The sequence below is a fragment of the Vidua macroura genome, chromosome 30, assembly GCF_024509145.1.
Source record: "Vidua macroura isolate BioBank_ID:100142 chromosome 30, ASM2450914v1, whole genome shotgun sequence".
NCBI classification, from domain to species: domain Eukaryota; kingdom Metazoa; phylum Chordata; class Aves; order Passeriformes; family Viduidae; genus Vidua; species Vidua macroura.
This window is the reverse complement of record NC_071600.1, coordinates 1516467-1541255: the sequence shown is the minus strand read 5'-3', so window position 1 is coordinate 1541255 and position 24789 is coordinate 1516467. Positions and strand designations below refer to the sequence as shown.

Below are 24789 nucleotides of genomic sequence, written 5' to 3'. Positions count from 1 at the left end.
ATGCTGGCCGTGCCCAGAGCGGTGCCCAGAGCTGCCCATCACTGCTGCCTTTGGCAGCAGAGCAGGAGGGCAGGACATGTGCCCAGCCTGCAGCCAGCCACGCCACATCCAGCCCTCAGCAGCTGCCCGGAGCAGGATGCTCCTGTGCTCGCTGCCATCTCCCCAAAGCTCTGATCCCACCATGCCAAGCAGACGGGACCCACCTGACGCCATCCACCGCTGGAAGAAAAGCTGGTCCCAAACGATGTCCTCAGCCTTCTCCAAGGGCACGGCCCATCCACGCCGCAGCTGCTCCCAAGCACTTCCCCATCCAGGCTGGACCCCACCTAGAACGCTTCCTCTAGAAAAACACACAACACATGATTGAAAATAGATTACAGACAAAAAGGGGAACAAGAAAAAAGGTCAAAAATCTTATCTCTGTGAAGGGCTTGAGGAGGGCCCAACCCCTGCATGCCAGGGAAAATACCACCCACAGGTGAGGGAAGCCCAGGCTTTCTCCCTTCCCCCTGCACTGCCCCCCATAATAATGCTGATCCCAAAGCAAACAGGGGCAGTGGAGCAGCCCAGGCCCTTCCTTGCCTGCAAAGCAAAGCAGCCCCTGCACAGGCTCTGGAGTCCCACCTCTGCTCCCACCATGGGGGTTGGTTTGTGTCGGGCTGGCTGCCCCAGCCCCAGCCCCAGCCCGGGGCACGGTGGGTGCTGGGGGCTGTTGGCAGGGCCAGGAGCCCACTCCCATTTCGTACCCACCCCAGCCCATGCCCCCAGCCCTGCCAAAAGCAGCCTGGCAGCCGACTGAAGGATCAGCTGCATCCGCCCCAGCAAAGGGGGAACCTTTGGTTCCCGGCCAGGCTGTGCAATGCCCAAATCTGGGAGCATCCCCCTGCGTGTGGACTCATCTGCAAATTCCCTGTGGAGCCTGGCTTTGGAGAAGGTGGCAGAATCCAAGTCCATCATCTTCAGCTGGCCAGGCTGAGGAAGAGATTGTCATCCTTGAGGTTGTCCTTGGTGTCTCCAGCAGCAGCAGCCCCACCTGGTACAGCTTCTGCAGGGGCTCCTTCTCCTTCCCTGGGGCCAGACCAGGCTGTCAGGGTTCTGCCCAGGGCCCCAGCTGTCAGGGAACCAGGACAAGCAAAACCCGGGGGATGGTGGCCACCAGTGCTTGCCACACCAGGTCTCCAGCTCAGCTCCAGACCAAGAGCTGCGTGTTCCCTTCTGCTGACCCCTGCTCAGAGCTACAGGCAGGACAAAACCTGTCTGGTTGGCTTTGCCACTGATTGCCAAGAGATGTGTGGAGCTGTTACCTGCCAGGCCGCTGGATCCAACTGTGCACATGGATCTCTCCCATCCTCTAGGGCAGAGGAACACCCTGCACCCAAGGATCATGGAAAAGCTCTTCTAAGGACGGCCTGTCCAAGGGCTGCATGGACAAACACCTCTTAATGACATCCTGGCACTCTGGGGAGGGAAACCAGGAATCACCAGTCAGTTGGAGAAGTTGCCCCCCTGTACCCATGCCCAGGCCATGCTGGGTGTGCCCAGAGCTGGGCCTGAACTTCCCCATGGATTCTCTGTTTGGAGGAGAGCAGGAGAGCAGGACATGTGCCACCTCCTCAGCAGCTGCCAGAGCGGGATGCCCACGAGCTGCTGCTGTCTCCCAGCACTGGTATTGCCCCCATGGCCAGAGATGAGGATCCACCTTGAGAGAGCCATCGTGGGAACAAGATCCGCCCCCAGATGATCTCCTGGCCCCTCCTGAACGGGTGCTTGCCCATGACCAGGTGGTACAGCAGGAGGCCCAGGGACCAGATGGTCGCTGCCTCGCCGTGGTAGCGTCGGTGGTGGATCCACTCTGGTGGGCTGTAGGACAGGGTTCCTGTGGAACACAGACAGAGTTCAGCAGGGGGATGCTGCTGCTGCCAGAGCCTGGCCCCAGCACCCCTGGGCATGTGGGGGCTGCCCCAGTGGCACACGGGGTGACCGCTGCCCTCTCGCCAGCACCTGGGATTTGTGTACAGACTCGGGGCTGGAAAAGAAGCCACTGGTGCTGGAAGAGGGCAGCAGAAATCCTGGGAAGGCCCAGCCATGACACACAAAAGAAAAACTCATCCAGTGGTGCAGAAACCCACTCGACTCCCTGCCTGCACAGTGCCCAAAAATGTGAACAAGCCAAGGCAAACAAGGGGAGCAGAGCAGTCCAAGCCCTTCCTTGCCTGCACACCAAACCGTCCAGGGCACGGGGTCAGACCCCCCTCTCTGCTACCCCCATGGGGGTTTTTGTCGGGCTGGCTGCCCCAGCTCCAGCCCCAGCCCAGGGCACAGTGGGTGCTGAGGGCTGTCGGCAGGGCTGGGAGCTGGACCCCCTCACACCCCCACCCAAATCAACCTGGCTCCAGCATTAATCCCATCCCAGCTGCAATAGGGGGAGCCCCGGTGCTGCACCCCGGCTGGGCCATGGGATGCCCAGGAGCATCCCCTGGCAGGGCTCACCTGCAAACTGGGTGTAGGCTGTGTCTTGGAGGAAGGCGCCACAGCCAAAGTCGATCAGTTTCAGCTGCCCGGTGGCCAGGTCGAGCAGGATGTTCTGGGGCTTGATGTCCCTGTGCAGGACCCCGCAGCTGGTGCAGTGCCGCACGGCCTCCAGCACCTGGCGGAACAGCCCCCGCGCCTCCTCCTCCGGCAGGAACCTCCGCTCCGCCAGGAAACCCGACAGGTCCTGGCACCGCTCCGGGCGCTCCAGCACCAGCAAGAAGCTGTCGGGGAGCTGGAGCCACTCCAGGAGCTGAATGACACCAGCGCAGCCAGAGGCCACCTTGGCCAGCAGCACGATCTCCAGGGGTGCGCTGGTGCCGTCGGGCTGCGGGAGGAGCGCGATGCCGTCAGTGGGGCTGAGGCCGTGCCGGGGCTGGGGAAGCCCTCAGCCAGCCCGGGATGCTCTGCATGCCCCGCTCAGCCCACGCCCGCTCTCCCTGCAGGGCTCCCGGCAGCTCCCACCCTGCCGGGCCCCGGCTCATCCCCGCCCGGCACGGCCCGGCTTCTGCCGCTGGCCCCGCTCACTCACCAGCTCGCCCCAGTGCCGGATGCGATCCCGCGGCACCCTTTTGATGGCCACCTGCGAGCAAGGGACAGCAGCGGGTTCAGCTCGCCCCCGCCTAGCCCAGCCCCATCCTCCTCCTCCTCCTCCTCCTCCTGCTCCCGCCGCCGGCCCCGCCGCTCACCGGGGCGCCGTCCGAGAGCCGCGTGGCCGCGAAGACGCTGCCGAAGCCGCCGCTGCCCAGCAGCGAACCCAGCCGGTACCGCTCCTGCAGGGCCTCCTGCGCCTTCCCTGCGGGCGGGACGCGGCTGTCAGCGCTCGGCCCGGGGCCAGGAGCGGCCCCCGAGCGCCCCCCGAGCGCCCCGGGCCGGCCATCCCCAGGCGTTCTCTGCTGGCAACGGGACAGCGGCGGCTCGGGGCCGGCGGCCGCGCTGCCGAGCGGCGGAGCTCGGGCCGGGGAAGCCGCAGCGGAGGCGGCGGCAGCGGCCGCGCCGCCTGTGTCCTCCGCGGGGCCCGGGAGGAGCCGGGGCCGGGGCCGGGACTGGAGCCCACGTCGGGGCCGGGGCCGGGCTCGGGCCAGGCGGAGCCAAAGGGCGGCGATGCCGCCCCAGCCCCAGGCACTGATGCCCGCCCAGCAGCGCCAGCGCCAGCACGGCCAGAGCCGGGCGGGGGCGAGACCGCGGCGGGACGGCCGGGGACGGGGACAGGGACAGGGACGGGGACGGGGACGGGGACGGGGACAGGGATGGGGACGGGGACGGGGACGGGGACAGGGACAGGGACAGGGACAGGGACAGGGATGGGGACGGGGACGGGGACGGGGACAGGGACAGGGACAGGGACGGGGACAGGGACAGGGACGGGGCAGCCCCGCCCGGGGCCGGGGGCGGGTCGGGGGCATGGCCCAGCGCGGCAGGGGGAGAGGGAGACTGGGAGAGGAGGAGACAGCGGGAAAGGGAGAGCGGGACAGGCTGCGGGACAGCGGGAGAGGGAGAGGAGGAGCAAGAGGGAGTCGTCAAAGTCACTGCTTTAGCTGCTTTCACTGCCGCTGCTGCTGCTGCTGCTGCTGCAGCTGAAGCACCTGAAGCTCCGGGGCCGTTTGTCCCCGTGTCCGTTTGTCCGTTGCCCGCTCGCCCCCGCGCCCAGCCCCGCGCTCCCCGGGGCAGCCCCTGAGCCTGTCCAAACACGGGAACTTTGCCGTGTTCAGCCCAGACCCAGAGTCTGGACTCCTGCCCAGGGCCACAGGAATCCCCTTGGGCGCTGCTGTGCACTGTCCCTGCTGAGGGTCAAACACTACGGTAGCGCATTCCCTGAATGCAGAATTTGTACCTGACCCAAGCACTGCACTTACCTCTCCAGCAGTGATTTCCAAAAACAAAAAAAAAAAAAAAAAAAAAGAGGAAGGCAAACAGTGTGTAGCTCATGGTATTTTACAGGGTCCAAAAGTTGACATGTCATGGATCTTAGAAGTGAGACCCATTTGGATTAAGGGGATGGAGAAGTAGTTCAAGATGGAAAAGGGAGCATAAAAATAAACAGGGAAACACATCTTGGATTGTTTCTTCCCATTTTCATTTCATTTCTTAAAAGCTGTTTCAGTTTTCCCAGAATCTTCTCCACAGTCCTGTTTGCTCTTTCCAAGAACCTTTCCTGGAGAACGAGGAAGCTTTGAGCAGCTCCTGTCACAAGATGTGCCACCAGCTGCAGCTTCTCTTGGCTTTCCACACCTTGTGTGCAGCTCAACTCTTGCAGCAAAGCAGGAGAAATATTGGAAATGCTTGACAGCTTGTTCTTTCTTTACCTTGTGGGCTGGGCAGTTGTGCCATTGGTGAGGTTTTCATTGTTGCTGTTCTACCCTAAGAAACCCTGACGGGCTACCAGGAATTGTCAGGGAATGCAAGCCTGCCTGAATGCAGAGAAAGAATCTGCAGAGCCTGCAGCCAGAAATGGAGAGCTGTGTGATCATCATTGCAACATCCCCATGGACATCTTGAAAGTGATCTAGAAGATGGAAATGGGCTGACAGAGGGAGTTTGTTTCTGCGTTCAGTTTAGATGCTTCCACATCTCATGCACTGATATAAATCAAGAGTACAATCAGTTCATGGAAAGCAGCAGAACAAGCTGGACCTCTCAGGAGATGACTGAGAGAATCTGAAAAGGAGAAATGCAGGGAATGACTTGGTGGACTTTGTCTGGAAGAAGGGTCACTTTTTCCTAATAATTTCTAATCCATCTCCTCTGCATTTGTCTTTCTGAAAAAGGCCATTTCCATCCCAGATTCCCCATGGAATGGGAAGCCTGAGCTTGTGGAAGTGCCTGAGCGATGCCCTGTTCCTCTGCAGGGACACTCAGGCTGGAGCAGGAGCCGGAGCCCTCTCTGGGGAAGCCTCCTCCGAGCTGGAATTTGTGCCGTGCTGGGAGAGGAGGAGGAGGGGGAGAGCGCTGGACGCTGTGTGGCAGGAGCAGGAGGTTTGGGCCGCAGGACATTCCGTCTGCGCCGCTGCCCCGCAATGGGCGGGAACGCTGTGGGGGAAGACTGGGGGACACTGGAGCGGACTGTGGATGGCACTGGGGGGAACTGGAAGGGCCTGGGAATGAACTCAGGTGTACTGGGAGGGACTGGGCTGTACTGGGAGGGATTGGAGGGGCACTGGGGTTGTACTGGGCTGTACTGGGGATGAACTGGGCTGTGCTGGGAGGGACTGGAGGGGTTGAATGGGCTGTTCCCGCCTCCGCTGCCTCCCATTTGCCGAGGCTCCTGCCCATCACAGCCCCCAACCAATCAGCGCCAGGGATTGTGGCTTGGGGGCGGTGCCTGGAGTGTGTGCTTTTCTTTTGCCTACAACTCCCGTCATGCTCTGCGTCCCCATAGAGCCCCATTGGGGCTGGGACTACAACTCCCGTCATGCTCTGCGGCCCCTTAGAGCCCCATTGGGGCCGGGACTACAACTCCCGTCATGCCCCGCGCCCCACAGAACCCCCCCCCGGTATCCGCCCCCATCTGTCCCATAAGTGTCCCCCAGACCCTCCAGGATCCCCAAGTGCCCCTCAGCGCCCATTCGGGAACCCACACATTTTTAATGGCAAAGTACAAAAAACCAAGAAACTCTGGAAAAGCATTTAATACAACATCCAATCCAACGTAAAACTCTTGTCATAGCAGTAACTTCATTCACTCAGCCCATTTAGCCTGGAAAGCCTTAAACACTTCAGTTGTTCAGTTACCCAAAAATGTTCCATAGAAAGAGCATTAGAAGGAGAGGAAAGAGAGAGAGAGACAGAAAGACAGAAGCTCCACAGAAAGACACACCTGTGGCTCCCAGCTCCTGGGGTTCCAGTGTGGCTGAGACACAAACCCCAGGGGAAGGCAGAGTCCATAGCAGGGGCTGACCTTGTGCTCCTTGGTTTTAAGCCCCTGGGCCTTCGTGGGCCTCCCCCCAGCTGGGACTTGTGATTGCTCGGGCGTTCAGAGCTGGGTTAGCGCTGTCCCAGCTGTGTGACTGATTGACAGCTCAACCCAAGGGGTCTCGGGACATCGATCTCATCCAGCCTCTGACAGCGACCATGGTGACACTGGGGAACCTCATGGAGCCAGGGGTCAGTGTGACAATGCAGGTCCAGGGACACCCTGGTGACACTGGGGAACCTCATGGAGCCATGGGTCAGTGTGACAATGCAGGTCCAGGGACACCACAGTGACACAGGGGAAACTCATGGAACCAGTTGTGATGCTATGGGGACCTCGTGGAAGCAGAGGAGACTTTCAAAATTCCAAATACCCAAGGATTTCCCCAGATGAAAGGTGCCAGCAAAGGCAGGTCTGACTCTCTTGGCCTATGGTGACCACCTCTCATCTTCTTCCAAAACACCTGGGCTTTGTGCTTTTCTTTCCTATGGGAAAAACCATCCATCTCGACAAGATGCCCATGGCCAGAGTTGGGAATGCTCCTCCAGAATTCCCTAGATCCAAGGATTTCTCAGTGACGAAAGCTACCAGGACAGACAGCTCTAGCTGGCTTGGCCTCTCAGGACCCACCGATCTCTGCTTCTTAACATGAAACACTTGGGCTCTGTGCTTTCCTTTCTATGGAAAAGAACCGTCCTTCTTACCAATGCAGAAATGGCCAAAATTTGGATTCCACCTCCAAAATTCCTTATATCCAAGGGTTGCTTTCAGACAAAAAAATACCAGAACAGAGAGGGCTGGCTGCCCTTGGCCTCTGATGGCCGCTTTTTGTCTGGCCCTGAAACACTTGTGTTCCATGCTTTCCTTCCTATGGAAGAGAACCGTCCTTCACCTCCAGGCAACCAGGTCTGAAACTGGTATTCCACCTCTAAAATTCCCTATATCCAAGGTCAAAATCTGCCAGCACCATCTGATCTGGCTGCCCTTGGCCTCTGGTGGCTGCGGCTCATCCGCCTCTGGAACACTGGGGCTGGGTTGTCCCTTCCTATGGAGACCACGGAGACGCTGTGAGGACCTGGTGGAACCATGGAGACCATTGTGACACTGTGGGGCCTCGTGTCACCAAGGGGGCATTGTGACACCTCAGGGCCTCCTGGAAGCAAGGGACCATTGGGACACTGTGGGGCCCCATGGAGCCGAGGGAACATGGAACAGGTCTGGCTGGCTTGGCCTCCCAGGGGCCACCTGACAGGTATGGCTGATCTTGGAATGCCAAGGGCTGCCTCTCATCAGCTCCTGGAGCTCTGGGGCTCCGTGCTTTCCTTGCTATGGAAAAGAACTGTCCCTCTTTTCACACAGCCATGGACAAAATTGGTATCTCCCCTATAAAGTTTCCTGTATGCAAGGTTATCTGCCAGAAAAATCCTGCCAGCTCTGGCTGGCCTTGGCCTCTGGTGGTCACATCTCATCTGCTTCAGAAGCACTGGGACTCTGTGCCTTCCTTCCTACAGAACAGAACTGACCTTCTTGTGCAGGGATCATGGCAGAAACTGGAATTTGGCCGCCAAAATTCCATCTATCCTAGGATTGCTCCCAGACAAAAGCTGCCAGGACAGACAGTTCTGCCTGGCCTTGGCCTCTGGTGATATGAGCAGAATGTTTTTGTTTGCAAACACCTTGGAGAGGGCCCAGAGATCTCCCAGGCTGGGTTTGCAGGCCTCAAGAACCAAACACATATATGGAGGCTGATGTGCCTGGGCTCAGTTGTGAAGAGACTGAGGACAGATCAGGAGTGGCCTGGCAGGGCTTGAAGGGTGGATTCAGAAATGGAGGAGCTTTTGTCCATAGTGTGAAACAGCGAGAGAGAGAAATTATACCACAAATGCAGCTGCTGAAATCCAGAGTGGACACAAGAGGAGAAAGGAATTTCCCTCCCAGGGCAGGGCTGTGGTGCAACACGTCCCCAGAAGGAGCCTGGAGCAGCCCAAGGCTTTGTGTGGCCAGGCAGAGGCAGGCAGGAGGCAGAGCTGTCAGCAAAGGAAGGGGCCAGCGAGGTGGGGCAGCCGGGGGATGAGGACAGCCTGCAGGGACAGAGGCACAGGGCAGGTGTTGGAACCCAAGGTGTCCCTCAGACACTCTTGGATGTTCCGGGTCCAGATCAGAAGCATCTGAGACCCTGGCAGGCACCCGGAAACCCCTGTGGCTTTGAATTTGATCCATGGAACCATTTACCAACCTTGCCGGAAGAACAAGAAATCACAAAAGTTTAGATATTATAATAGAAGTAGTCACAAAGTGAAAGGAAGAATTTTTGAGTGCTGTACAGGGGGGTTTTAGGCCTTGTACAGAGGGGTCTGAGTTTTGTACATGGGGGTCAGAAGTTCTAAGATGGAGGGATTTGGGCGTGCCCTGTCCTCCTTCTTTCTCCTTCCAATCCCCATGTTCTTCGTGATGTTGGCACTCACAGATTGGTTTAGAGTAGAAAGTCACTGTTCAATATAGGTGATAGGCATTGAGGAAAAACTATAAACATTTAACACGTAATGTGTGATATAAAAGATGGCACCAGTCCTTGGGCGAGAGAGACGGAGAGAGACTGAAAGGGACAGAGACGGAGACGGAGACAGAGAGAGACGCAGAGGGAGAAGGAGTCAGAGGGAATGTCAGGGAGTGTGTGTGCCTTGAGATAACATACAATAAACTATCTTGAGACCGGATGAATGAAGACTACTGAGTCTTTCTTTGAAGGCATGGGTTGGAGGAGAGAGTTTACAGCCTCCCGGGGTCACCCCAATCTGGGGGTGAGCCCCATCAGTCCGTTTAAAATTTTCAGACTTATTGATTCCTGTCCCATTCATTTTCCATCAGTTCTGGTTTGTTTTCCCGAGTGCCACCTTCTCAGCTGTTTGTGTTTGTGTCCTCTTTTCTCTCCTGCCTTTCCCTGCCTGCTCTGTTTCTCTCTCAGTGCCTCCCTTGACTCAGGGCAGCTCCCACCAAAGACCCTGCCCTGATTTCATTCCCAATCCAGGAGCTACAACCACCATGGGTGAAGTTTTGAAGGCTGGCAGTGAAACGTCACTGTAGGATCTTGCTCCACTTGGCTTCTGGCTCTTCCATAAGAGTTTTGACTTCAGGGGCAGGAAGATCTTTTCCTGGCTGGGAACTGGAATTCCAGCCCCTGGGAGTGTGTGCCATGGATGCCAGAGGGGCATTCCCGAGGCTCCCAGGGTGCTGCTCCTGCCGTGCCTCCCAAGGGCCAGGGGACAAGGTGCAGCAGCTGTGTTGGTTCTGCAGTGCCACAAGGGCCCCTGGTTCCATGAGTTTCCGCACTGCCAACAGCGGTTCCTGGGTTCCCGTGGTGCCCTGCTGTGTCACCATGGATATTTGGTGGCATGAAGTTCCTCAGTGTCACAATGGCCTACCTGGCTCCATGAGCTTCCGCAGTGTCCAAATGGCCTCCTTGGATGGGCAGTGTCACCATGGGCCATTGGCTCCATGCAGCCCCGCTGGGTCACCATGGGCTCCTCGGTTCCATGAGGTTCTGGGGGTGTCTCCATGGTCTCCTTGGATCCACAGTGTCACAATGGACCACTGGATCCATGTGGCCCTGCTGTGTCACCATGGCCCCTTGCTTCCATGGGACCCCAGGGTCACAATTGACTCCTTGCTTCCACGTCACCCCCCCAGTGCCAAAATGGCCCCTTCGTTCCATGGGAAACACAAAAGATTTATAGAAACATTGAGCAAGTCCTGCTTAACACAGCTGGGAACATCTGTTTGCATTCAAAAGAGAGGTTAAAGGTGAGGATGCCACCAGCAGCTTCCATCCGCAACAGAGACCCAGGGAAAGGACAGGGACAGAGAATTCAGCTGGGAGACTCAGAGAATTCTGCTTCCAGAGATCATTTCTGGCCACACTGTCCCTTGTAGAAAGGTGACACCATTCCAGGCAGCCTGTACTGAGCAGGTGCTTCCTGAGTGGGGTTTGTTGTTCAGGAAACCTGCTCAGGCTTTTCCATTCTTTCCTTCCCAAGAGGAAAACTTCTCCTGGGCCTGTGTGCAGGCAGAGCCCTGAGGAGAGCAGGTGGGACACGGTGCACTGGGCTGGGACATGGAGCTGCAGAGCTCAGGGACAAGGTTCTGCTGCAGGGCACAGGGATGTCAGTGCCAGGTGGGCCATGTCAGAGGTGGTGAGGCTGGGGCTGAGGAGCAGCTTGTCCAAACAGGGTCAGCCCTCAAGGGGCTCATTCTTCTACATGCCCAAACCTTCTAAGGAGACATTCAGCATCAAGATCACCTGGGGAATGCTTCTATCAGCTCTTCTCTGAACTGGAAAATAAAAAATACCCACTTGATTAAAGAAAAGAAGTCATGAGGTGCACTTTGAAATCTTTCTCCTTAACAGAACTCCAAACTGACTCCAACCAGCTGCACAAGCCCTGGAGACCTGAAGTCAATTTAAGGAAGAAGAAGATCCTCCAAAGGCTTTCTGTATTTTGATTATCCTCACGGTGGATTTGAGGCTGAGTTCAGGACCCTCAGGCACTGAGAGAAGGTTGAAGAAGCTGCTCAAGGAGTCAGAAGCAAAACTCCAAGTCCCTTGGAGCATCACTGGGCCCCACTGAGGGCAGGCACTGCCAAAGGCTCCCCAGGGACTGGTGAGAGCAGATCCTTGAGGCCAGGACTGCAGGGAGCCAAAGGCTCAGAGCAGGGAACTGCAATGCTGAGCAAGGCCTGGGCTGGCTGGGGGAAGCAGAAAGGCCAAGCCCTGAGCCCAGCCTGGCACAGCAGGGCCTGTCCCTCACGGGTGGCTCGGGGCTGTTTGTGGGGCAGTGGGATGTGAGGGGCAGCAAGGACAAATGTCACAAAGCTGTGTGACACTCCAGATCCTCATGGAACCAAGGGGCCAGTGTGACACTGTGGGAAGTTGTGGAACCACGGGATCACTGTGGCACTGTTGGGCCCATGGAACCAAGGGGCGAGTGTGACACTGTGGGGCCTCATGGAATCAAGGAGACCATTGTGGAACTCGGGGGCCCCAAGGAACCAAGGGTCCATGGTGACCTTGTGGAGCTGCAGTGTCACAGAGGAGCCGTTGTGACACAGCGAGGGCGCACGGAGCCGAGGGGCCATTGTGACACATCAGGGCTTTGTGGAACCACAGAGACATTGTGACATTGCAAGGCCTCATGGAAGCACGGGGCCATTGTGACACTGCAGAAGCAAGGGGGACATTGTGACACTCCAGGGCCTCATGGAACCAAGGAGACCATTGTGACACTGTGGGGTCCCACGAAACCAAGGGAACATGGAACAGGTCTGGCTGGCTGGGCCACCTGGGGACCACCTCTCATCTGCCCTTTGAGATACTGGGACCATGTGCTTTTCTTTCTTATGGGAAAAAACATCCATCTCCACCAGGCACCCATGGCCAAAATTGGGCATCTGCCTCCAGAATTCCCTATATCCAAGGACAACTCCCAGACAAAAGCTGCCAGGACTGACAAGTCTGGCTGGCCTTGCCTTCCTGAGGGCTGGCACTCATGTGACTCTGAGACACTGGGGCTCTGTGCTTTCCTTCCTAATGAAAAGAACTCATCTTCCTGTCCAGGCACCCACGGCCAAAATTGATATTCCACCTCCAAAATGCCCAGTGTCCAAGGATAGCCCCTAGATGAAAGATGCCAGGAGAGACAGGTTGGCTGGCTTCGCCTAAGGGTGGCCAGCTCTCATCTTCTTCCAGAACACTTGGACTTCATGCTTTTCTTTCCTGCACCAAAAAATCATCCAATCCTGACCAGGTGCCCATGGCCAAAATTGGGATTCCACCTCCAAAAGTCTGTACATCCAAGGATTGCTCCCCAGTGAAATCAGCCAGGACAGACAGGTCTGGCTGCCCTAGGCCTCTTAGGGGCTGCCTCTCACCTGCTTTCCAAACACTGGGGCTCGGTGCTTTCCTTCCTATGGAAAAGAACCGTCCTTCTTCTCAAGGTGTCCGTGGCCAAAATTGAGATTCCTTCTCCCAAATTCCATATATCCAAAGATCCCTCCACGACAAAAGCTGCCAGGACAAACAGGTCTGGCTGGCTTGGCTTCCCAGGAGCCCCATCTCTCTCATGTTCTGTCTTTGAAACACTTGGGCTCAGTGTTTTCCTTCCTATGGAATAGAACTGTCCTTCTTATCTATGCAGAAATGGCCAAAATTGGGGTCCCACCTCCCAGATTCCCTATATCCAAGGGTTGCTTTCAGATAAAAGCTATCAGGACAGAGACGTCTTGCTGCCTTAGGCCTCTGATGGCCGCCTTTCATCTGCCCCTCAAGCAGTGGTGTTCCGTGCTTTTCTTTGCATGGAAAAGAATTGTGTTTCCCCTCCAGGTGTCCATGTCTGAAACTGGGATTCCACCTCAAAAATTCCCAATATCCGAGGGTTGTTCCCAGCCAAAATCTGCCAGTACCGTCAAGTCTGGCTGGCCTTGGCCTCTGGTGGCTGCCCCTGCCACACTGGGGCTCGGTTCTTTCCTTCCCATGGAGATCCCTGTGACACTGTGGGGACCTCATGGAACCAAGGGGATCATTGTGGCACCACTGGAGCCCATGGAACCAAGGGGCCATGGTGACACAGCAGGGCTTCATGGACCCAGAGACCATTCTGACTCTGTGGGGCCTGATGGAACCATGGAGACCATGAGGACCCTTCAGGGCCTCGTGTCACCAAGGGGGCATTGTGACACCTCAGGGCCTCCTGGGAGCAAGGGACCATTGGGACACTGTGGGGCCCCATGGAACCGAGGGAACATGGAACAGGTCTGGCTGGCTTGGCCTCCCAGGGGCCACCTGACAGGTCTGGCTGATCTTGGAATGCCAAGGGCTGCCTCTCATTAGCCCCGGGAGCACTGAGGCTCCATGCTTTCCATGCTATGGAAAAGAACTGTCCATCTTTCCAGATGCCCATTGCCTAAATTGGTACCCTCCCAACAAATTTTCCTATTTCTAAGAGTATCTCTCAGAAAAAAAAACAGCCAGCTCTGGCTGGCCTAGCCTTCTGGTGGTCACCTCTCATCTGCCCCTGAAACACTTAGGATCTGTTCCTTCCTTCCTTGCTATGGAAAAAAAACCAGCCTTCTTGCCAAGGGACCATGGCCAAAATTAGAATTTGGCCGCCTAAATTCCATATATCCATGACTTGCTCCCAGACAAAAGTAGCCAGGACACACAGGTCAGGCTGGCCCTGTCCTCTGGTGATTTTCTTAGACTATGAGCTGAAAGTTTTTATTTGAAAACACCTTGGAAAGGGCCCAGAGATCTCCCAAGGTGGGGTTTTGGGGCCTTGGGCACATGACCACTAGATATGGACAAAGCAGCTCTGTGCTCTGTGCTGTTGTGGTGGTTTTGCATCACACAAGTGATGTCCTGAGAGAAGCTGCTAGCAGTTTCCTCCGTGTCTGACAAAAAAACCAATCAGTAATTAGCTGTGGGAATTGACAATCTGTTAAACCACTAAGGAAACTGCACACGCCTCTGTGAAGACACAAGTTAAAGAGGAAGAAGCCTGGCTGGGTCTCTTTCCCTTCTGGCCAGCACAGAGGTGCCAAGGCCGGGCCAGCCCCCGTCTGGGCCGGGGCGGGCCGGGCGGCTCCTGCCGTGGGGCCGGGCCCCTTCCCAGGGAGCCCGCCAGGCCCCATCGGCTGCCGGGCAGGGGAGGGGAGGCCGCGGGGCCGAGGCCGGGCCGGGCCGTGGCTGCGCTTGCTGACATCTGGCCGCTGCCGAGCCCTGCCCCGCCGCCAGCCCGGGCCCAGCCAGGATCCGCCGGGCCCCAGGAGCAGCCCCGGGCCGGGCCGGCTCGGCCAAGCTTCTGCCGCCCTTGGGCTTGGCCCGCAACCAGCGGGCAGGGCCAGGAGAAGCCATCGGCCCCGGCCGTGCTGCTGCTCTGCTCTGGCCTGGCTGCTGAGATCCTGGCCCTGCCCCCAGCGCCGCCCAGCCTGACACAGCCCCAGCGCAGCCGCTGCACAAACCTCCATGGCAAAACAGCTCCGGCCGCAAGGACCCAGCCCGGCCGGGCTCACGCAACCATCTGCAGGCCCCGCCTCAGATATTGACTCTTCCCGTGCTTCCATCCTCCCTCCAGTGAGAGAAAAGGACAAAGTGCAGGCACACAGAGGAGCAACGTGAAGACACCCAGGTCAGTGAAGAGGAAGTTGAGTCCCAGATGGGAGGGATGAGGAGATGCCTTGATCTTGGGGCTGAAATCCTCTGCTAAAGCTATGGAGAAGGATGGAATTGATACATCAGACTCTCTTTTTCCCTATAATGCATTGAAAAGAATGGGGAGATGACTTGTTCAGCAAAGGCCTCCATGTTAAAGTAAGCAAATGTTGCAGTAGCTGTGATCCCATGAGAAGTTTGAACAGAGAAAGAGAGCAGAGTGATGAGACCCTGTGCCCTCAGGGAGAGAAGAAGAAGACCTCTGTTCCCAGAGATGAAGATGATTTCAGAAATAAATGAAGAGAACCTTTGCTCTTCAACAGCTCATCTGTAAACCAGTACCCCATAAGCTGACATGGCCCATAGACACAGCTGTGGGAAAAACTGTGAAAAACTGGGAGGGACTTCACGATTGCAGATTTTTCCATGCAGCTGCTATTTGTGGAAATGAAAGGCCATGAGAGAACTGTTTTCTTGTGGAGAAGTCTCCATAACATTAACAAGAGGAACTTCTCTCTATACGTGAACTGAACAAAGACCATTCAAGAGGTGGTAAACTAACTAAAAATTTTAGGTTTTGTCTCTTTACATGGTGAGGTTATAGGGAGAGAGGAGAAGTGTTGTGAAAGTTTTGTTCTGATTCTCATTTCTCTTACTTTTACTTACTATTCTAAACTTTTCTTTATACCCTTTTAAAGTTTTGAGCCCAATTTGCCTTTCTCCTAATCACATCTCACAGCAGGAAATGAGTAAGTATATTCTAGTGGGTGCACTGGTAATTAGGCAGCACTGAACCCACCACACTAATTAATGCATTGGCTGAGAAATTTCAAATTGGAGAACCAAAACCACTGAAGAAACTTCCTGATGAACTGCAGTAGAGCAGAGGGAAATCAAGGCAGAGCCATGGTTTGTCAGGACTTGCTTGATCCTAATGAGCCCCGTGGTGCATTTGGAGCTGAGCCCTGGAACCTCAGGGCCTGAGAGGAGATTGCACAAACCTTTCCAGGAGTCCAAGTCCGAGGAAATATCCAAAGTGTCTCAAAGGATTAATGGGTCCCACAGAGGTCCATCCCCAACACAGGCTCCTCATGGACTCCTTGGAGGAGAGATCTGGAGGCCAGGATGGCACAAAAACCTCTCAGAGACTCAAAATGGCACAAAAACCTCACCATGTGGAAAGGAAAATCCAAAGTACCTGAAAAAAGTTGAGTATCTCAAAGTATTAATGAGCCCCACTGAGTGTCAGTACAAAGCTCTCCAGGGACTCGTTAAAGCAGATAATTGGGGCCATGATTGCACAAACCTCTCACAGAGTCTGTATCCAAAGGGAAACACCAAGTACCTTAAAAGAACTGAAGTACCTTGAAGCATTAATGAGCCCCACTGAGTGTTGTTCCTGACAAAGCCTCTCCAGGGACTAATTACAGCAGATAATTGGAGGCCATGACTGCACAAAGCTCTCAGAGACTGCAAGGCAAAAGCCAAAGCCAAAGTCCTTTGAAAAACCTGCAGTGCCTGGGAGCATTGTGGAGCCCCCAGGGCCATTGCTGAGCAAGGCTCCCCAGGGACTCCTTCCAGCAGATCCTTGAGGCCACTGGGATGTGGGCTAGGGGGGGATGCAGAGGGCAGGACAAGGGGCTGACAGTGCCCAGCCTGGCTGGGGCTGTGCCAGGAGGCCCCAGGGCCGCAGGACAAGGTGTCTCCTGACAGCCCTTGGTGGCACAGACCCTGCTGTGCCCCAGGCCACCAAGACTTGGCTTCTCTTGGTCCCCACCTGTCATCAGTGCCTCCAGTTCTCTGCTCTGCCTGGGGCCTGGGGACACTTTCTCAGTCGTGTCCCTCACTGGGACCCATTAAAAGTCAAAGAAACTTTGGAGTTGGATTCTGACTTGGAGCTCTGGAGAGGTTTCTGCAGCTGCCTCTCAGGGCCTGATGTTCAGGGCCTGAGCACAAAGCCCCAGAGGCTCATTCAAGTCCTTGTGCTGTGTCTGTGCTGCTGAGCTGGGCCGGGCTCCTGGCACAGAGGGCGATGCTGGTAACCAAGGAGAGCTTCAAAAGCACATTTCTCTGGATGAGCAGCTCTTCTCCCAGCCCAGCAGGGCTGGGGCACTGCCTGCAGCCAGCGCGGGCACAGCCCAGAGGCACAGAGAGCTTCAATCAGCCTGGGCTGGGAGAGTGACTGAGACCTCACTAGAGGAGAAATCTTCACAGGGTTTGAATGAATAATTCTCTGTCTCTAGGAAAGTTAAACTTCCATTCCTGGAGGGATCTCCTAAGGCTGGCCCATCCCACAGTTTCCATGGTCTTTTGCAAGGGCTCTCCCAGTTCCTCTGGTGCAGAGGAGGTGGCCATAGGGCAGACAGGGCAGTACCTGCAGGCAGTAAGGGCAGGCAGCATCAGTGAGAACGAGTTTAAAGGCAGCCTGGGGTGGGAGGACAGGAGAGTCCCCATCAGGGGAGAAATCTGCACAGCCTCTGGACACGGTGAGTCTCTGGCTGCAGAGCAATGCAGGTGAGTTCCTGGAAGTGTCTCTGACAATGCCAGCACTGACAGGACCTGTCAGGGTGGCTCTCCTGGATGTCCTGGTGTGGAGCAGAACAAGCTCCAGAGCGGGGCTTCCCTGCTGCCCCCTCAGAGGCACAGGACAGGTCCCTGCCCAGGCAGAGCTGCCCCGGGGCCGTGGGCTGGGGATGGGCTCTGTGAGCCCTGGCAGGGAGCGGAGCTGGGCACAGGGAGACACTGCTGGCAGGAACAGCTCCCCTCAGCAGGGACACGGGCAGGGAGGGACAGGGAGCTGCTGCCACAAATGCTGGGCAGGGGGATGTGGCACCTCCCTGCTGTCCCTGTGGCTCAGACACCTTCCCCCTGCAGCTCCTCCCCGGGCTCCTTTCCCACCCTAAGCAGAGCTCCTGCCCTCATCCCACGGGGGCTCGGCTGTGCATTGCCCCTGCAGCAGCCAGAGCCAGGCAAGGAAGGACAAGCCCCTGATTTCCATCAGTCTCAGTGTCCCTCCTCCCCTGGCAGGAGCAGTGTGACATTTCAGTGCCATGCCCAGGTGCCTGTGCTGTCCTTGTTGCCACCATTGGGTTTTCTGAGCCAGTGCCAGGGTTTGGGGGGGGCAGGTGCCCGTCCAGGCAGGGACCCTTTGGATGCTGCTGTGGAGATGTGTCTGTGTGAGCAGAGTGCCCAGGTGCCCTCAGGGGCCATTCAGCTGATTCCCTGGGTGTCCTGCAGGGCTGCAGGTGCCCTCCAGAAGGGCACAGCTCTCCCCTGCTGTCTCTGGGCTGCCTGGGATCCCCATGGAGCAGACAGCTCAGTGGTAGGGCCAGGGAAATGCTGCTGGGCAGCTGCACCTGGGCAGCTGCAATGATCCCTCTGTGCACCAGCCTGGCAGGAGACAGCTGAGATCCCAGTGAGGCACCCTGAGGGAAAGCGAGGACTCTGTCCATCTGCTTTGTGAGCCCAGAGCCCTCTGCTCTCAGCACTGCCCTGGTTCTCTCTAGGGGAACTCCTCTGGCTGCCTCTCCTTCAGCTCAAAGCTGCCAGCGAGGGGCAGCTGAGAACAGCCCTGATGGCCAGAGCTGCTCTCTTGTCCCTGCACTGAGAGACCATCCCTGTGCCTCTCACACCCACACGATTTCACCTGCAGTGCATTAGAAATGGCAGGGATTTCAAAGACCCACAGCCACTCCTAACTGTGGCAGGTGCAGCTGGATGAACAAATACAAGGAACTCCCTCAGCTCAGTTCTTCAGATGGGCAAATTACAAATAGTTGAGCTGAAAAGCTTTTTTGTGTTTCACAAGTCCATTTAATTGGAGATCAGCCAGCATTCTCAGTTGCCTCTCACTGCACAAGAAGGAATCCTCCTGAGCCCATCTGTGAGTCCCTGTTCTCAGTGCCTGCAAAACCCAGAGCCCAGGTGAGGGGAATGCACAGAAGTGATCCTGAAAAGAGCAACCCTGAAAGCTGAATTGCTATGAGATATGCAATATATTTTCCTCATAGAAGTGTGGCCTGACCCAGTCCTGTATTTTTCTCCTCAGCAGAAAACCATTTCCTGAGGCAGCAAATGTCCAACAGCAGCTCCATCAGCCACTTCCTCCTGCTGGCACTGGCAGAGACGCGGCAGCTGCAGCTCCTGCACTTCTGCCTCTTGCTGGGCATCTCCCTGGCTGCCCTCCTGGGCAACGGCCTCATCATCAGCGCCGTAGCCTGCGGCCACCACCTGCACACGCCCATGTTCTTCTTCCTGCTCAACCTGGCCCTCAGCGACCTGGGCTCCATCTGCACCACTGTCCCCAAAGCCATGCACAATTCCCTTTGGGGCACCAGCACCATCTCCTACACAGGATGTGCTGCACAGCTCTTTTTCTTTCTGTTCTTCATCTCAGCAGAGTATTTCCTGCTGACCATCATGTGCTACGACCGCTACGTGTCCATCTGCAAACCCCTGCACTACGGGACCCTCGTGGGCAGCAGAGCTTGTGCCCACATGGCAGCAGCTGCCTGGGCCTTTCTCAATGCTCTCATGCAAACAGCCAATACATTTTCCATGCCCCTGTGCCATGGCAATGCCCTGGGCCAGTTCTTCTGTGAAATCCCACAGATCCTCAAGCTCTCCTGCTCCAAATCCTACCTCAGGGAACTTGGGCTCATTGCAGTTAGTGCCTGTTTAGCGCTTGGCTGTTTTGTGTTCATTGTTTTCTCCTATGTGCAGATCTTCGGGGCTGTGCTGAGGATCCCCTCTGAGCAGGGACAGCACAAAGCCTTTTCCACCTGCCTCCCTCACCTGGCTGTGGTCTCCCTGTTTCTCAGTACTGCAGTGTTTGCTCACCTGAAGCCCCCCTCGATGTTCTCCCCATCCCTGGATCTGTCAGTGTCAGTTCTGTACTCGGTGGTGCCTCCAGCCCTGAACCCCCTCATCTACAGCCTGAGGAACCAGGAGCTCAAGGCTGCAGTGTGGAGACTGATGACTGGATGCTTTCAGAAACATTAAACTGCTGGCCAATTTCTGCCAATCACTTGTAATAAAAGTCATTCTTGGTACTTCTTGTTGGTTACATTTTGGAGGTTCTTTTCCTTTGTTTTACTTTTTTTGTATTGTCCACAAAGCAATGTAATTCTTTGTGCCATTTCTCATTTTGTTTGCCTCAACCTTCCCTGTGGCCACAGAGTGTGTCAATGAGGGGCTGCGCTCTCGGTGGCTTTAAAGGAACTCAAGGATCTCCCAGCAAATTTTCTGCAAAGATGCCCTTTTGTTGCCTTCTCTGGAGCTGCAGCAGCAATGTCTGTGTGCAGAGCTGGGGGCAGATCAGTGCTGGCACAGCAGCTGTGCCCAGCAGCAGCAGCAGCACTTGGTGTTGGCAGTGCTGCTCCCGTGGCCCTGCCCCGCTGCCCTGGTGGCCCTGGTGTTGCTGCAGGGCCTGAGTGCTCTCGGGGCCGGGCACAGTCCTGGGGGTGGCAGTGCCGGGGCTGCAGCAGGGACAGGCCATGGGCACTGCTGGGGCAGCGCTGAGGCCTCAGGCCAGGGCCTGGGGGCTCCAGGCTCCTTGCCCAGGCTCTCTCAAGAACACGGCCAGGCCAATGCTCAGCACAGAAAACCCCCGTCAGCAGCCCCAGGCTGGCCGTGGGCAGGCTGGGGGCAAACAGCACGGCTGGTGCTCTGCCAGGGCCCTGAGGGAGACGGGAAGGAGCAGCAGAGCAGGGGCTGATCCATCCCCAGTGCGCTGCACAGCCCAGGGCAGCGTCCCAGAGCGTCCTCATGGAGCTGCCAACAACATCCCCCCTCTGCAGCCCTGGCCTCTCCCCCAGCTCACACAGGTGCCGCATCCTTGCAGGCACAGACACGGCAGCGCTGGCTCAGGAGCCCCTGTTTGCATTGCACACAGCAGGCGGGAGCACCCCCGTGCTGGTGCTGTGGGGACATGAACCTGAGGCAGCACAAATGCCATCAGCCCCTGGGGCCAGGAAGATCTGGGGGACGCCAGGGAAAGCACTCAGCTTTGTCCTGGCCTCTGCACTCAGCCAGAAAGTTTGTTCCCATCAGCTGGGAGTTTCCTGTCCCACTGCAGACGCTGTTGCTCCGAGCCAGCGCTGCCTGGCAGCCATCCCCAAACTGCCCTAAGCATTTCCTTTGCTCCACTTTTGCTTTCTTTACTCTTCCTGCTCCAAATTTCTTCCTCTTGCCCAGCCCTGTTCCCTCCCCTGCACACAGCCCATCCCTGTTTGCCCTTTCCTCTCTGGCCCCACTCCCCATTCCAGTTCCTGACTTGGCACCATGGGAACGTCCCTTGGGGAGCAGGATCATCCCACAGGTGCTGCAGGAATTGTCTGCAGGCTCCTGCAGTGCCTCGTGCTGCTCCCTTGCCAGAGGCAGCCCAGGCCAGGGGGGCACATCTGGGCTGCTGTGTCTGCCTGTGGGGCTCCCTGTTCTGGGCAAGGAGGAGGAGCTGCAGAGGCTCTGCAGGACTGACAGGATGGGCTTTGGGGCTGTGAGGAGAAGCTGAGGGACCTGGGCTGTTGCAGCTTCTGAAGAGGAGGCCCAGGGCTCCTCCTGCAACTGCTCCAAGGGTGGTTTCAGAGAATCACAGAATCAGCAAGGTTGGAAAAGACCTTGGACATCATCAAGTCCAACCTGTGCCCTGACACCGCCTTGTCTCCCCTGAGCCTCCTCTTCTCCAGGATCAACAACCCCAGCTCCCTCAGCTGCTCCTCACAGGACTTGTGCTCCAGACCCCTCACCAGCCTTGTTGCCCTTCTCTGGACACACTCCAGCCCCTCCATGTCCTTCCTCAATTGGGGGCCCAGAGCTGGACACAGCACTGGAGGTGCTGCCCAACCAGTGCCCAGCACAGGGGAAGAATCACTGCCCTGCTCCTGCTGGCCACACCATTCCTGATCCAGCCCAGGAGCCATTGGCCTTCTTGGCCACCTGGGCACACGGCTGGCTCATGTCCAGCCTGCTGTCCATCAGTCCCTGCAGGTCCCTTTCTGCCTGGCTGCCCTCCAGCCCCTCTGTCACCAGCCTGGAGCCCTGCAGGGCTTGTTGTGGCCAAAGTGCAGGACCCGGCACTTGGACTTGTTAAACCTCACCTTGTTGGATTTGGGCCCTGGATCCAGCCTGTCCAGGGCCCTGTGCAGAGCCCTCCTACCCTCCAGCAGATCAACACTCCCAGACAACCTGGTGTCACCACGGTTCCATGAGGCCCCAGACTTTCTCAATGGTCTCCATGATTCCATGAGGCCTCCCAGTGTCACAATGTCCCTTTGGTTCCATGGGACCCCTTGGTGTCATAAATCCCTTGGATCCTTGGGCCTCACACTGTCACAATGTCACTGTGGTCCCCCAAGGCCCTGCAGTGTCACAGTGGATCCTTGGTTCCATGTGGCCTGGCAGGCCAGCAATGCTCTCCTTGGTCCCACGGTGTCACAATGGCCTCTTGGTCCCAAGGGCCACCACGGTGTCAAACCTGTTTCCTTCATTCCAAGAGTCCCTGAGGAGCAGCACTGGCCCCTTGGTTCCATGGGGCCCTGCAGTGTCACAGTGGCCCCATCATGACACGAGGTCCTGCACTGTCACAAAGCTCTGCATGGTTCCACAAGGCCCTGCAGGGTCACTGTGGCCTCTTGTTTCCATGAGGCCTCAGAGCACCACAATGAATTCCTTGGTGCTGCAGTGTCACAATGGAGCCCTGGTGACACAAGATCCTGCAGTGTCACCAGGGACCCTTGGTTCCATGGGGCACCACAGTGTCACAATTGTTCCCTCAGTTCCCAGAGTCCTTGCCATGGAGCAATGGCCCCTTGATCGCATTGTCCCCAGGCTCTCCCAAGGGTCTCCTTGGTTCCGCAGTGGCACAATGGCCCCTTGGTTCCACAAGGCCCCGCAGTGTCACAGTGTCCTCCGTGGTTCCACCAGGCCCCAGACTGTCACAATGCACTCCTTGCTTCCATTCAGCCCCACAGTGTCACAGTGGCCCCGTGGCTCTGTGATGCCATGTCGTACACAGTGTCACCATGGTCCTCTTAGTGCCACCAGGCCCCGCAGTGTCACAATGGCCCCTTGCTTCCCCAGGGCCCTGCAGTGCTTTGGGATGGGCCCTGGGCCTGGAGCAGGAGCAGCTCTGGAGGGCCCCAAGGCCGGGGCTCTTGTGCTGGCCTGGGCAGATGGGATGGCAGCAGGGGCTGCAGAGCTCTCAGCACCTGAGCCTGAGGGGAGCAGGGCAGCCAGGGAGCCTCCTTGTGCCTTGGGCAAGCCCCTTCCCCCATGGCTGGGGCTGAGTCCTGGCTGAGCTGCAGCTGCTGCTGTGCCCTTGGCAGGGGCTGAGGCCGTGGGGCCAGTGGCCAGAGCAGCCTGGCCTGAGCAGAGCTGTGGGGCCAGAGGCGGCTGGGCTGTGCTGGGGAGAGGCCCTTGGTGCTGCACAGAGCTCAGGGCAGCTGGCAGAGCTTGCAGGGAGCTGGGCTGGGCTCCGAGAGCCTGGCCCAGAAACCATTAGTGTCCATCTCAGCCTGGCTGAGCGTGCAGGGGCAGGACTCAGCCCAGGCCTTGTGGGGCAGGGACACAGCAGGGAGGGGGCCCAGGACACCACCAGCTTCTTTCCCTGCAGTGTGACGTTTTCCTGTCACACTGTGACAGGCAGATCCTGTCCATCTCTTTTTGCTCAGGGCTCTTCCTGGGGCACTGGGATGTATGGATTTTCCTTTCTCCTTGTTTCCAGTCTGGGCCTCTCTCGGTGTCTGGGCAACAAAGGAACCCCAAGATTGTAAAAGTCCTTGTTCTCCCGGCCCGTGCAGCCAAAGGAGTCAGAATGCGAAGGATCAGCTTCTCAAGGTTGTTTATTTTTCCTCATCTATAACATTCTTTCTCTGACCTGTTGAGCTCTGTTCAGCAGGTCCGCCATGGCATTCTGTGTGCTGCCTCGGGCAGCGTTTACATTTTATACTAAAAACTACGTGTACCATGTTTACATTAATGTGCCAATATCTATCATTTATGTTAGACAGTCTGTCTCTACCTTAAACCAATAGAAAAATGTCCCCATCACAGCAAGACATGGAGGACAAGAAGAAGGAGAATAAAGGTCAGGACATGCCCAAATCCCTCCATCTTGTCCTCTGAACCCCATTCTAAAAACGCCAAAATTCCATTCTTTTTCACCCTGTGTTAATTCAACTACTACACTTCTCAAAGCCTTGTGGCTTGTAATTCCTCATACAAAATTGGCAGCTTTTTCCACAGGCTAAAATTGAAGCCACAGGTGTTTTTGACTTCTTGCCAAGGTCTCCCAGCCCCCTGCCAGGGTCTCAAGACAGCCAGGGCAGCCAGAGGGATGTCCTGGACTCCAACAGGCCTCCTCAGCTGCCCTTGGCATTAATTCTTTCTTTCTCTGGCTGTTCTCTACCATGTCAAAAGGATTCACCATCAGTGAAACCACCCTTCAATCCCTCCCAGGGCTCTCCTCTGCTGTCCTCACTCTCCACCCCACTGAGCACAGAGCTCCTGTGTCCCTGTACAGTGCTCATGTGCCTGAGGCCAAGAGCGCCTGGACAAGAGGGAGAGTTCTTTTCTTCAGGAAGGAAACCACAGAGCCCCAGGGTTTTGAAGGCACATGAGAAGCAGTCACCAGAGGCCAAGGCAAGCCTGACCTGTCTGTCCTTTCAGCTTTCTCTGAAAGCAACCCTTGGATATGTGGGGAGTTTTGCGGTTGGAATTCCATTTCAGCCGTGGGTTCCTGGCCTGGAATGACAGTTCTCCATAGGAAGGAAAGGGTGGAGTTGCAGTGTTTCAAAGGCTGATTAGAGGTGGCCTCAAGCTGGCCAAGGCAGCCAGACCTGTTGTCAGAGAAGAATCCCTGGATAGACAGAATTTGGGAGGCCAGACCCCACTTTTGTCTATGGACATCTGTATGAGAAGGACAGTTCTTTTCCGTAGGAAGGAAAGTACAGAGCCCCAGTGTTTGAAAGGCAGATGAGAGCTGGCCCTCAGGAAACCAAGGGAACCTGGACAGTCCTGGCAGGTTTTATCTGGGAGCTATCCATGGATATAAGGACTTTTGGAGGTGGATTCTCAATTTTGGCCATGGATGCCTGGATGTGAAAGATAGTTTCTTCCATGGGAAGAAAAACCCAGGCCCCCAGTG

General features: G+C 56.7%; 2 protein-coding genes and 2 pseudogenes across 2 annotated transcripts; 2 read left to right on the top strand and 2 right to left on the bottom strand.

Annotated features, from left to right (window-relative positions):
- LOC128820668 (uncharacterized) overlaps positions 1 to 24789 on the top strand; it is a 1438581-nt pseudogene that overhangs the window by 476256 nt on the left and 937536 nt on the right.
- The window catches only part of LOC128820667 (uncharacterized), a 2212279-nt pseudogene that overhangs the window by 1789442 nt on the left and 398048 nt on the right, over positions 1 to 24789 (bottom strand).
- Positions 976 to 6095, bottom strand: LOC128820642 (serine/threonine-protein kinase pim-1-like). Its single transcript, XM_054001444.1, is given in 6 exon segments — positions 976 to 1458; positions 1700 to 1876; positions 2491 to 2916; positions 3028 to 3112; positions 3219 to 3654; positions 6010 to 6095. Coding segments are annotated over 6 exon segments (1368 nt in total). The 3' UTR covers positions 976 to 1300.
- LOC128820744 (olfactory receptor 14J1-like) lies at positions 18504 to 20320 on the top strand. Its single transcript, XM_054001565.1, has 2 exons — positions 18504 to 18569; positions 18694 to 20320. Exon 2 carries the CDS (start codon positions 18720 to 18722, stop codon positions 19644 to 19646), a length of 927 nt encoding a protein of 308 aa, XP_053857540.1. The 5' UTR covers positions 18504 to 18569; positions 18694 to 18719; the 3' UTR covers positions 19647 to 20320.

Excerpts from the sequence above, each read along its gene's own strand:
- LOC128820744 (XM_054001565.1), top strand. The coding sequence starts at position 18,720 with ATGTCCAACAGCAGCTCCATCAGCCACTTCCTCCTGCTGGCACTGGCA.